Genomic DNA, 14,068 nt, shown 5'->3' with positions numbered 1-14,068 from the left:
GTAAGAATTAGAAGCAGGTAATTCTTCTGAGAAGTTTGGCAGTGAAAAGAAGGAGCCATGTGATGGAAGTCCAGGAAGAGGTAAGATAAAAGGTGGTTGCTGCTTTTAGCTTTTAGGGAGCGTAGAATGAAGAGACTGCAGCAATAACACATCTGTGGCCAAAACAAGAAGAGTAAGTAGTAGAGACATGAAAGATACCAGAGCCAGTCATAAAATTTTATAAAGCTAACATGCCTTATTCATTTAGCTCACTCCCCATCCCTAACCCCTACCTTTAGAGGTGAGACAACTATACAAGGTGGAGAGGTCAAGAGTCCTTAGCAGCCTGTGAGGAGTGAGGGTGGGGAGAGGAACAGAATCACCAGATGGAGCAGTAGCTTAGGGAAGTATGGATTAGGATGAGTAAAGATATGAAGACATCTAAGGAAGGGGATTCAAAGGTATTTTTGAATCTTTCAGTGAAGTAGGATTTAATGGAGTAAATGTGAAAAAGGCCCTGAAACAAGTAAAAGAGATTTAGAACAGAATGGCTTCAAAGGATTACTGAAGGAAGATCGATCTGTAGCAATAGTAGGTTTCTTAATCCCCTGTTCCACTTAAATCTGTAATAGGGATTCTCTGTGTTTTTTTCATTGACATTTCCCAAAAGCCTTGCATTATTCCTTACTCTCTCTCTGTTACTTAAAAATATCTTCTAGTAGAGGTGGGTACATTTCTGGGATGAATATGCTATTCCTGCTCTACACCCTGTTCCTCTCCTAACATGAGAAGATACCAAATGCGGTCACTATCAAGTTGCTTCTTTTGAAATGCACAGGCCCTCATTCTGAAAAACATAACGGAAGGGAATTCTTTTAATGCAATATTCAGGAAACATATCTGCAGCAGAGCAGCATAAAATCCTGCAGACTCTATGTGAAGAATTCATTTCCTACAGATCCCTTAATAAAATAAATAGGCCAAGTTTCCTTTAATGGAGGAGGTAATGTTTTCTCCAGAGGAAAGGCAGAGTCTAATTTCAGCCATGTGATGATAGAGAATAACAGTCAAATCCAGCGTATTCCAGCTACTCATTTCTTTTTCCTTTCCTTAGGAAACACATATACACATCTTGGTACTTTTCTGTGCTAAACACATACCATCTTTAAGGATATGATATCCTTAATCCGAATGATCGTTATGGATGTATGTATGATTATATTTAAATATATGGTTCCACTTAAATCAGGTTCCAAACCAGCTTTTTAATTGTAACCCAGTTAAGAGATCAGGCTTTGGAGCTAGTTAAAAGCTTAGGGTTTGAAGTGTCATAGATCTGGTTCATATCTTGGTTCTGTAAGCTGAGTTCTGTTAGTTTAGGCAGATTGCTTCACCTACCTGAGACTCTGTGTACCTTAAAAAGTGGGAATAATAATACACCAACCTCATAAGATTGCTCTGAAGTCAACAAGATGATGTTTCTAAAGTGCCTGATAATGAGGGAGATACTCAATGAATGTTTATTATTTGTATTGAACTATTAGCTATTCCCCAAACCTGACTGAGCTATATTTTCTTGTCCCCAACGCTTTAAACATCTCTTTTCCACATTCTACTGGTTGAAATTCTTAAAGACCTAGCCCAAATGTCACCTCCTGTATGAAATCTTAGAAGGATACTCCTCTCTGGAAACGAGCTCTTTCTCCTGTATACAACTTCTGTACTTCACAAAGGCCACTTACTAATTATTGCCCTGCGTTACGGTTATTTGTAAGTTTTATCCTATTTTGGCTAAAAATGAAATGAATGAAATGTCTAGCTTTACTTCACTCCAGATATTTTTTCTCTCATCTAAAGTGGCTGAGGTCAATGCAGTTGCATAAGCCAAATTATTGATAGAACATCTAGAGCATCCTTTCTGCAATTGCCTATCCCACAAGTTGAGTGACATTTCAGAGTCCCTTATGGATTGAAGGTGTTTTCAGACCTCCCCAAGTTGAATCCCATGCCTTCACAGAGCATTGTGTCCAGAACCTTCCTAGATTTTACAGACTAGAAAAGAAGAGAGACTGAAAGATTACTTACCATTTTCTGTCATCAACCAGAAATTGTCACACTGTCCTCATGTGTGAGTGATTTCGTTGTGTTGGTGATAATGGGTCATGAGGAAAATTTCTGCCGTACTATGAGTAGAATGAAGTCCAGAAACAACCTATTTAGGGGTTGCCACAATCCCATGCCTCTTCTTTTTTGCCTTACCATTTTGGTTGGTCAGGAGAGCCAAAGACAAGTATCTGATTTCTCCTTTTTCTTGAATAAGGTATTAGGAGGTAGAGCTTTGTGCTGCGCATTATGCTGATTTGTACATGTCACCGTGAGACCTGGCACTGTCCCAGAGAATGTCCTGCATTGAGAATTTGATTCACTGCAGATAGTTAACCTTGAAAGTTGTGATGTTCTGAATTTAGCTTGAAAAAAATTCCAGGAAATTTAATGTCAAGACTGTCACGTGGCGCTCATGTCGATAAAGTATTGGCTGGTATTTAATTGTCATTTCCATTTTGGCCATTAGGGAGACATTTTAAAAGACTAGTTTCTGGAGGTGGTTAGTAGCCTGCATAGCAGGAACACACACGCAGCACCATTCTGATGGACTAGGCAAATGTGTATCAAGGAATGATTTGTGTCAGTGGCTGTACTGTGCCGTACTAGCACTATCATTTCCTTTATTACTGCCGAAGCACCTATTTCTGGCCCTTACAATCAATGCTGAAAGTATGTTTTCAGAGAGTAGACGACTATCCATTTAAAATCCAGGTCAGGGACAAGAGTGATCATGTAACTTGACAAAATATTTACTTGGGGAGGGCGAGGATATCTTCTATACAAAAGCCCAGTGATGTGTATTCTTAATTTACTAAAAACCTGTATCAGGTTTTTAAGACCAACAGTTGGTAAAAGGGTACAGACTTTCAGTTATGAGTAAGTCCTGAAGATCTAATATACAGCACGGTGATTATACCTAACAGTACTGTATTATGTACTTGAAAGTTGGTAAGTGAGTAGATCTCAAATGTTCTCACCACAAAAAAAGAAATGGTAAGGGTCTCCTGGGTGGCTCAGTTGGTTGAGTTGTCCAGCTCTTGATTTCGGCTGAGGTCATGATCCCAGGGTTGTGGAATCGAGCCCTACATTGGGCTCTGTGTTAATCATGGAGCCTGCTTAAGATTGTCTCTCTCTCCCTCTGCCCGTCCCCTGCTTGCACACACTCTCTCTCTCTAAAAAAGAAGTAAATACCTAAGTAAGAAAAAAAAAAAGAAAGAAATGGTGATTATGTGACCTGATGGAGTTGCCACGATGGTAATCATTTTGCAGTTATGTAAGTGTCAAGTCAACTGGTTGTATACCTTAAATTTGTATAGTGTTTTATGTCAATTATGTCTTAATAAAGCTAGGGGGTAAAAACAAAAGTAGAATTAAGCCAACAGATACACAGGATTCTGTGATGAGATAAATGGATAAATGGATCCCAACGAGTGTTTCTGGCCCAAAAGCAGTTGGGGACTAGGGTTTGGGGAGGCCCCGTAGAGGTCCTTCCTTGTCCCTGGCACGGAGCTACAGTAAGTCAACCCAGACAGTGACAAGTGGCCCATACTGAAGACCTTTAACGAGTGAGCACATCTTAGACTCGGTTTCTTTCCCATTCCTATTCAAGGATTTAGCATCTCAGAACTGCTCTTTTGGAATGATTTTCAGAGGCTTCATCACATTCTTCCCAAACTTAGCTCTCTGCCCAGCAAGAGCTAAGTTTTTGGCTAACGAGCAGCTGTAGTGCAGGGAGTTTAGATTGTTATTTTAAAACGAAACAGAACAACAAACAGCAGCATTAGAGCAGTGAGGTTTACAGATGTGACATACTTAGCTTTGACTGTGAGCAACCCAGAAGGCGCAGGACTTGAGGTGATTTGTAACTTTCCTGAGCTCACACACTCACACACCTCCTCACATCTAAACTTCACCGCAGCTTGCTTCTGCGTTCGCATGCCAGCTCACTTCTGCAATGATAAAAACATGTCTCTTTGTGGGGAAAGTTGCCTGAAAAGAAACCCAACAACAAATAAATGCTGTGAAAAAAAAAAAAAGTGAAGATTAGGTAAACAGATGTAAGAAATTATTTGCACATTTGAAAGGTGCATTTTTCTGGGCTTGCCTCACAAGAGTTGGCAGCTTTGGGACGAGAAAATTAAGACAGAATCGTTGCTGACTTGTGACAAGTGATGTGTTAGCATGTGTGTTACCCAGCCGGTTACCCTACGTTAGTTCCTGTGGAGCTGTGACTGCCTCTTCAGAGAGATACACAGCCTCATAAGAGGGTGGCCAAGCCTAAACTATTAAGGTAAGTGGGCAGGTTATAAAAGTGATTTTAGGTTTTCTTTTCTTTTTTCTTCTTTTTGGTAGTTAAAACCCCCAAACATCAGATCGTAATTCCCAGGAAGTAACATTTATCACATTTTTGAAAGGGCCTTCACAAAAGAGCCGGTCAAAGAGCATCTGCCCATTTGACAACCAGATGACCAGGCTGTGGGCTCTTAGGAAGGGACTGTCATGTCTCATGCCCTGCTCGCTGTCCTGACACACCCTGTTTCAGGCAACTCTGGTGGAGGGAACTGGGAACTTGAGGAATCTGAGACAGTACCTGACTGTCCCCTAGCTCTGTCTGGAAGCGGTACAGTACCAGACTACCTGGGTTCACACCATGCCTGTTTGATCTGGGAAAGTGATTTAATCTCCCCATACCTCAGTGTCCTTGTCTGTTCAGTGAGGAAAAGCATAGTACCTGTCTCATGGGATTACATGAGTTAATATATCTAGAATTCTTAGCCCCTGGGGCAGAGGAAGCTATTGTTGTTGCTGTAATTATTATTGCTGTTTTCTCTAAGTTTATGTATTTATTTATTTAGGTAATCCCTACAACCCAACGTGGGGCTCAAACCCATGACCCCAAGATCAAGAGGCACATGCTCTTACAGCTGAGCCAGCCAGTTGCCCCTTATTGCTGTTATTTTTGTTGTGATTGAGGAGGGGCTGTCAAGCTGAGCCTTTTATAAAAGAAAAGGGGGATGTGGTTTATAAACATTGGTCTCCCAGGAAGAAATTGTTCTACCATGTGATCTGGCGATAATTTGGGTCATTTAACATTGCTAATTAACATTAACTCTGGGTCTTGGGACTAAAGAAAATGCTGTGGTTTCTGTGCTGCGTTGTTGGATCAGCCTGTTAGCACCCAGTGGAGGAGGAGTGGCAGGGACTTGCCAGCCAGCCACAACATTGCGTTTGCTTCAGTCTCTCTCATCTCCAAAGTATCGGCCCTCTCCTTCTCTCCTCTTCTTCAGGCTTAGATCACTCAGTCTGGAGCCTGAAATTCAGTAGGGTATCGATCTAGTCTCCCACTGTCTCCCTCCTCCCTTTCCTGTCCCCAGTCTCACTATGGATTTTAACTTTAGCCTGTCTTCTAACTCTCTGTGGGACCAGAAGCAAATTACTTTCACCTCAATTGCACACTCTCTAAATGGAATAAAAATGGCTCTGCCCATTCAGAGGACAGCTAGGGGTTTTATGGAAATGACAGATGTTTAGCATTTTCAAATTCCTTGAAAGGAGGATTCTTTGGCAGTACCAAATTCATAGTAAAAAGGCTGTTTTCTCAAGGAGGAAAGGCCTTACCCTAATACCTGAGCTTTATCTCCTAGTAGTGCCGGAGCTATTTAATTTCAGCTCTGCCATCACTAGCCTGTATGTTTTTGAGGACTACTTTTTTTATTTGCTCTCTTCTTTCAAATATTCACAGGCACTAATCCACATTATGGCTTTACAGCCAGTAAATTAAATTATATGAATTCTAAACACAGTGTTTTTGAGCTGTAGAGAGTGTACAGCCTTTGAAACCACTAACTTAATTTTGTCCAACTTTTACTGAGTAACTCAAAAAGAGCCAAACTTTTTCCTTTTGAATTTGGTTTGAAAAAAAAAATAATAAATTGTTCCCAGGCAGTGGTCCTTGGGTGCCAAAGTTTAGCCGTGATCTAAATCTTCTGTCTGCATTGAATATTCCCCAAACTAAAGGGTTAAGGAGTGTTAATGAAGAGGTGATATATGAGAGCCTTTTCCTTACCTACATCCTTGCGGTCTCCGATGTGTGACTTGGGGCACATCACTTAATCTATCAGAGTTTTGATTCTCTTGTCTGCAAATCTATATCCACAATAAATTTTTGAGAGAGTTCAATGAAATCATCTTTACCGAGCACTTTCAAAGTGTGTTTATCTGCAGGTAAAATCCTACTTCCTGCTTCTAGAAGACCAGGTGGAAGTGGAAGATTATTTATTCTGACATATTGTCTTTGCTTAAAATTAGACTTAGTAAGCTCATTCGAGGCAGAGGCTCTGTCACCGTCTTTCATAGTCTTCTTCCACAGTAAATAAATACTTAGTGAAAAAAGCTGAATATGCTTCTCTAAATTATTTTTCAGATGCTTCAAAATGCTTTAGCATTTTGTCACATTCCTTTGAAGAGCTGTGTGTGTGTGTGTGTGTGTGTGTGTGTGTGTGTGTGTGTGTGTTTAAAGCAACCAGACTCCATGGAAAGAGGATGATCAAGCTGAGTAATATAGGATTGTTGGGGTTTTCTCTGGTTCTTTTTATTCGAGAGGAGGTGTTGTTGTTTTAAAAAATGTAAGAAAACTAATTTCCCTTTGTCACTTATAAGTTTATTTCTAAGGCAGCTCCTAAAACAGATTTTAGAAATGATGTGATTACATCATTTCAGTGCATGATGCCTTCCCATTTTTATCTACTCATACCCATTTGGATGTATATGTATATACATTTTTAAAATTACAGTTTTAATTATATTATCATCACACAGTATACCATAACCTAGCAAGTGGTTCTGAAATAGGAAAAGCCACATAAAAATCAATACTACTTATTCTTTGTGGCATTGGTTATTTATTATTTCACTGATCGTGGATGTTTTGTTTGATGCAACTGTGTAAGCACACTGGCATTTTTTTTATAAAGCTAATTCCCTCTACTAAATTGCTAAAATAAAATAAAACAGCTTTCTAAGGATATGTTCTCTACAGACAGTTAATGCAGTGTGCATGCCATGTCCAGTTTCTATGCATGTATACCAGATCTTTGAAAAAGAAGGAAACATTTGAAGTTCTTCAGAAGTTAGAAGCAGGTAATAGTGTGATGCTTCTAAACCAAGTCTTTTGGAAGACAAACTGCTTCTTAGTCTATGACAGCTCCTTTTCAATTGCTCTTGTTTTTTGTTTTTATTTCTGCCACTCATAGATGCAGGGGGGTGTTCAGGTGCAGGGTTTGTTCAGATGCAAGAGGTGCTCCAAAGACACGCCAACTGATACCAAGCCAGTGCCGCCGAAGATGCCCCTGGCTGCCTCCTGGATAGCCCCATACCATTTAAAACTCTACTCTTAGATAAAAGTCCGTAAGGGCTTTCAGAGCAATTCCTGTATCCTTTCTTGAAAGGGTTACATTTTTTAAAAGTTTATCTGCAGGCCTCAGAAGCCAGTTGGCTGTAAGTTCTTGTGAAAAAATTGCTTGCGGTAAGTTTCTCTGGTTGATCACATGCTAAGAAAAACCACTGAAGGGTTATCTTCAGTTACCTACCAGCTTCTCCAATACAGTAGATTCTGTGGGGCTCTCCCTAAACGCACTCTACTTGAATTTACCATTACTCGTGGATTTTGCACCAGCAAAGAGTTTTAAGGATTTTGGCCCAGTTCAGTGTCTCAGTTTAACACAGAGGTTAGACGATTAATGATTAAGGTGCAACTCACATTGCTGCCCCTTTGACATGGCTGCTGACACAGCAGATGCGATAAAGCCAGCACCCTCCCTCCAAGCTGAACTAAGCGTGTACTGCTGCGTGCCCACCTGTGTAGAGGCAGCTCCTGTAGGTAGTGTGAAAGGAGTCCCGGGTCTTTCTTTTCTGCCACAGTGGAACTTATAGTTGGTCTTTAATATTAAGAGCAGTACATTTGAAAATACACATAGAACCTGTGGTATTGGCATAAAAAATTATTTCTGAACTTTCATTTGTGTCCCACCACTTACTCTGCAATCATAGAATGTCGGGCTTTCTCCTAGAGTACAAGCTCTCCTTTTAAATCACTGAACATCTCCCTGAATTACAAATCACGGCCTGCTTTGTCTGTACCTACTCACTTACAAAATGACCGTGCTCTTGCATTTTATGTTTTGTTTACTGATAAAATTGCAACTGAGTCAAACGAATGGATAAAAATAAACCAGTACTAAAGTCTCTTGGAAATGTTGAGAGTGGACAGACGACTTCAGGCCCTCAGCCCTTGCAGCCTGGCTCTTTGCGAAATTGCAAAGCCTGTGTGTTGGGCCCACACACAGGCTAGGAGCCTGTTGCTAAGAGCAAGTTGTTTTTAAAGCAACCGACTTGCATCACCATGGTTCTCCTGTGCTCCGTGGAGTGCCTTGGTGCTTTAATGCCACAACGCCAGTCCCCGGCTCCCGAACTGAACTGATATATCTGAAGTCTTACGAGTCTCAAGAATTTCTTATTCTTTGGGGGAAAATCTTGCAAAGATTAACTCTGTGAGAGGAAAACCCTTGAGTATGTAACAAGTTTCTGTTGCAAATATCAGCGATTTTAGGTTATATAAGCATTCTGCTTGAAAAACAAGCATCATCTCTGCTGCAAGGTCTGTGTTTTAACTTTGTGCAGATGTGCGCTAAAAGAACATGATGTGCTTATTTGTTGCATTTATGCTACTTTCTTACTTTACTTAAGTAAGATGGATGAAATTTCATATTAAATAAAAACAGCAGCTCTGACGGCAGTCCTTAGCAAACTGAAAAGCCTTCCAAAGACAGTGGAGAAAATGACACTGTGACTTTAATAACTCATTCACGTTTGAGAGAATTGTCTACATAAATGCATGTATGTAATAATTTCTGTGTGGGATTTATCAGTATTAGCTGTCTCATGTGTAAAACTAATCTGCCATTAAATCATGTTGGTGAAATGTTACCAGAAGTATTATGTTTTATATATAGCCCTTTTTTTGACATGACTGCAGTTATAAACAGAAACACGCTGATGTGTATGGCATGAAACTCCAGTCAGTGAAAATGTCTGTGTGGCCTTGGGCAAATTATTTAACTTCCCTGAACCTTAGTTTTCCTTTTCTGTGTGATAGGACACCTAACCTTTAGGATTATTGTCAGGATTAAATGAGCACATCGATCGAGCACTTGCGTAATTCCTGGCACTTACTTGTTAGTACACGTTCACCTCCTTTCTGTGTTCCAAGCTTCATAAAAGGCAGTGTGTTTTTATATGGTATTTTTGAGGCAGAAAGTACTTTGTATTGAGTATTACTTAGCCTATCCAGTTCTAAAATGAAACTTTGTATTACATGTTACTTACCACATTCAACTCCAGGGTGAAAATTCAGAATATGTAGAATAAATTTTTCTTAGGCTATTTAAAGAACACATATTTATTGAATGATTACCAACTGTAAAACATTGTTTCCTATCATTTACAGTTGAATGTATTTGAAATCCAGGAGGGGAGCAATCAGTCTGAATGCTATATTCCCAGTTCATTTTACAGTCCCTCTCCCCCTTTTGTTTGCTATTTTTCCTTTTTCATCAACCCTGTTGTAACTTTAAGAAAGTTGTCAAAATAAAGTAGCATTTGACTTTGTTCCATAGTCATTTAAAAATAGGATTGATCAATACAAAACATTAGCCAGGAGCACAATTTGGTACTTTTTTATTGATTTCAGTTACCAGTGCCCTCGGGCTTCTGGTGTGAGAATGAAAATGATATATGAAATATGCACCCAGGTTAAACAGACTAATTTTCTTTTTACATCTGCAACCACTATAAACAGAATTCTTTATATGGAAGTGGCTTTGGAAGCAGTTTAGTCTCACACGCATGGGCACGCGCATGTACACACACACATGCGCACACACACACACACACACACACACACAACCTTAAGACTCCAAGCAGCCTCCTAAGCCAGTGTTTTTGTTATTGAGGCCAAGACTTGTACAGTGCTTTGGAAATTTTCTGCCATTTAGTTACTTTTATTAATTATTAAATGCCATTCAAAGTTATAGATTTACAGCCCATGAATCTGCTTTGGCATCTTAATGGTGATTATAAGCCAGAATCTTGAGGATTTGAAAGATGTTCTACTAAATAACTAGTTACAGACCAATCAAGCCAAGAGGATAAATACCGGGGAAGCCTGCTCAGCAGGGCATATGCATCATTTAGAAAGTTGTGCACAAAAGTTGGCTGTGGGCAGAAGTTGTCGTAGGTCAGCTGTCCCATCAGTCAGCTTCAGCAGCTGTTCCCTGTCACCAGGGCCCTTATGTGCTACTGCCTATCCAACAGCACTAGCAGATACTGGCTACCTCTCTGGTGGGCTGGAGAAGCCATGGACACACACACTTACAGTGTAGGTCTCACTGGCCACCAGCTTGGACAGCGACCAAGCACCAATTCCTTGGTCTTTCATTAGACCATTCACCAAGATCTACTCTCTAGAGAATTAGTTGGATTTTGGGGAATCTATCTGTTTTTCAACAAAAATATAGCCATGGGAATATAGAAAGATGGCACATTTGGGCCCAAAGAGATGCCCTCAGTGAGAGATGAGAGAGCTTTCTCCACCAGGTGCCAGATGATCAGTACCACATGATCACTGAAGAGGCTTTTCTGGTTGAACACAACAATGCAGAACGAGACTGGAAATGACAAGCATTCCTTTTGTGATAATGCAGCACCCTGCCAAATGGGATACATCCCAATTCTGATTATAGACAAGCCTCCAACAGTTTTTTTTTTTTCCCTTCTTGTGTTCCAGAAACATCCTTAGAGGAAAGGATTTGAGGGCATTAGTATCACTATCTGTCTGATTACTGTGTTGACATTTTTAAAGTGCCATTAATCATAGGAAATGGAACTTAATGATGTTGAAAAATACCCAGCCAAGAACTGTCAAGAAAGTTAGCTACGGCCCAATACTCAGATGAAACTGAAGGGGGTAATTCCTTAACCCTTTGCTTTTTTCTTAATTATTACTGAACTCGGAAGCTAAGTAATTGAGAGGCAGCAAATAAGGGAATGCTAAACATAGCAAAGGGAAATTGAGAAAGACAGGTATTTTTATTTTGTAAATATTGCAACTACAATTTATACAGCATATGACGATAATATTCATCTTAAGATGATGTAATTGAGATCTTACTTGCCTATACCCCTTCCATTTTGTAAGAAAGTTATTTTTTCTTTTTGATATCTCCTCCCATATTTTTTCTGTGGACTCAATACTTAATATACTTGATATAATCTATTCCGTGTGAAGCTTGACTGGCGATGAGATTTGAGAATTCGTAGGCTGACAGTATACCTGCACAGGTAACACTGCCGTCCTGGGGCCACAAAAGTAAAAAGCAGTGATATGGCATATGAAAAGAATAATTCATTTGTCAAAAGCTGGCAGTTCTTACTGGATATTTTGCTGGATTTTGATAGCATCAGTTCTTGTTTGCCTGTTAGCGAATTTAAATTCAAATAAGTGTTCCTAACTCAAATTTAGGAAACATGAGGTAAACTGAGGTATCCTTACTTAGAAAATATATATGACACTAAACTCTAATGAACATTACACTGTAAAGTGTTTCTGATCCTGATTTTGAGCAGGTGCTTCATTGGGAAACAGCACAAGAACCTAAATTTATCGCCTCCTCTTTTTTTTTTTTCCAAGATAGATCATTCATCATAGCACGGGACACATAATAGATATTCAATCAAGACTGATTGATTGGTTAATTAATGGTACATGGATCTGACATGAATGAATTTTAGGGTGACCTCTTTGAAAAATAAGTAATATTTGGAAAATAAGTAATACTATTAATAAGTGTTGGGCTTTTTTTGTCCCTGCAGGTTTTTGTCATTCATCAGAGGGACGCTGTATGAGATTGGAAAGCCTGAAATGGAGCAAAAAATAAATTTGTTCCTTGAAAAGGAGGGCATAGAGAAAATTGCAGAAAGTTTGCAAACAACAGTTCACACCTTACAGGTCATCATAGATGGTCTCAGCCAGCCTGAGAGCTTTGACTTTCGAACAGGTAAATAATTAAACGTGAATAACAGCACCTTTTACTTGTATAGCTCACGTTATCTCCCGTGGCCCTCACAACAAACCTCTGCCATAAGCAAAAACGGATATTATTCTCCATTCTGTACGTGTGGAAACTAAAGCACAGTGACCTTTCTTCAAAGTCATTGCAGGTAGTTAGTATCCAGAGCCAAAGCTAGAAGCCCTGTCTTCCCACTCCTTATCCCATGCTTATTTTCCATCACACTAGACTTAAATGCATCACACACTGGCTGCTGTGTGCATGGAGGCACACATTTTTCATAATCCTTTTGTAAGCTGTTATCTCGTAGGAGCCAGAAGTCCAAGGTGAGGCATTCAGTTCATAAACTAAAAAGTGAATCTTCTTCCTAAATTACAGCCTTCCAGGTTACTGGATTCTGTGTCAGCGAACACACTGAACAAATAAGATACTATCTCTCTGTTGATTTTCCTTCTAATTAAAAGTGCTCTCAGTTTTCAGCATAGGTAGATGGTGAGGGAACAGCCATAGTTGTTGAGAGCAATGACCCGATGAAAAAGAATTAAGGGATCAAGTGACCTACTTCCTAAAGAAGTTTGAATAGGAAGCACAGATTTAAATGAATCTGTACTTGTATCATAACCAGTTTTATGACACCATGTTTAGGGCCTGACTCTTTTCAGTCTGAGTTAGGCTCTGTTGAGGGGGGTTAGACATGCTTCTTTGAAAAGGTTTAAAGGAGTTTAAAAACACACCCAATAAGGGGTGCCTGGCTGGCTCAGTCGGAAAAGCAAGTGACTCCTGATCTCAGGGTTGTGAGTTCAAGCCCCACATTGGGTATAGAGCTTACTAAAAAATAAATAAACTTAAAAAAGAAGAAAAACTCACCCAGTGAGTTATACTATTCCCTCAACTTTTCTGTAAGTCAGAAATTACTTTTTTTTTTTTAAGTTAGAGAAAAAATACACAGTAAGATGTATGACAAAAATGTAGGAGACTCCAGGGTGGTCCGTCCAAAGTGGATGTTTCAGTAGACAGATCCACCTTCATTTGGAGTCCTGATGTCCTTGTATGTGAATTCTCTGTTGTTTAGCAGGATACCAGGGAGAGCAGCAGTTCTCAAACCTGGTGGCATACGAGGCTGGTATGCCTAGGACCACCACATATAGAAGACTGGGAACTATTCTCTCTCTAGCTGCAGGCCTCCTGTACTGGGTTTTCTTGTCCGTCTTCATTTTTCTGTCTTGGTGTCGATTGCTCCATTATCCTAGTTACATTGTAGACTAAGAGCAAAGATCGACATTCAGATTATATGGTTCAATTAAACAACCAGCTGCTAAGTAGAGGTCCTCACCTTGTCATGCCCTTAGTGAGCAGAAAACCTGGGCTCTGGACCAAGCTTACCAGTTACTGCAGTGTTGTATCAGTGTGACAAGTGAAATTTCAAATAAGTCTCTTTTAAACGCACTTTGGAATTGACCTTTGCCCTAGTGTAAGTCACAATTCTCAAAATGTCTGAAAACTTTTATTTTAATACTAAAAATATCCCCAAGAGGGAAGGCAAACAGTCATACTTGAGAAGAGGCAGTTAGTATGTTGGATATTTCCTCATTACAGTATTTATAAATGTTACATTTTTTCTTTTCTCCGTCTTCTCAAAAATATTCCCTTCCTTGATGCCTTGATGCCTGTACCCATCCCGTCTTCTTTTTTCTCGTCTTCTTCTTTCCCTGTACCCATCCCGTCTTCTATTTTCTCAGTGGCGTGATCAGTTCTATTTCTATTAACACTCTGGTTGCTAGTTAGTTCCTATAATTGGGTTTGTCAGAAGCAGCCCAGTGACAGGAGACTGACTATGTAGGCTTGGCCATCAAAGTGTT

The 14,068-nt window shown here is 39.7% G+C and overlaps 1 protein-coding gene across 2 annotated transcripts in view; it reads left to right on the top strand.

The window, feature by feature from the left end:
- SRBD1 (S1 RNA binding domain 1) overlaps positions 1-14,068 on the top strand; it is a 198,482-nt gene that overhangs the window by 182,436 nt on the left and 1,978 nt on the right. For both annotated transcript variants that reach the window (XM_049651442.1, XM_049651441.1), the window contains exon 20: positions 12,013-12,197. In XM_049651442.1, coding sequence (XP_049507399.1) covers positions 12,013-12,197 — 185 coding nt within the window. The remainder of the gene's footprint in view (positions 1-12,012; positions 12,198-14,068) is intronic.

The sequence above is a fragment of the Panthera uncia genome (genome assembly GCF_023721935.1).
Source record: "Panthera uncia isolate 11264 chromosome A3 unlocalized genomic scaffold, Puncia_PCG_1.0 HiC_scaffold_11, whole genome shotgun sequence".
NCBI classification, from domain to species: Eukaryota; Metazoa; Chordata; class Mammalia; order Carnivora; family Felidae; genus Panthera; species Panthera uncia.
The sequence above is the reverse complement of the archived record's forward strand: the minus strand, read 5'-3'. Positions and strand labels throughout refer to the sequence as shown.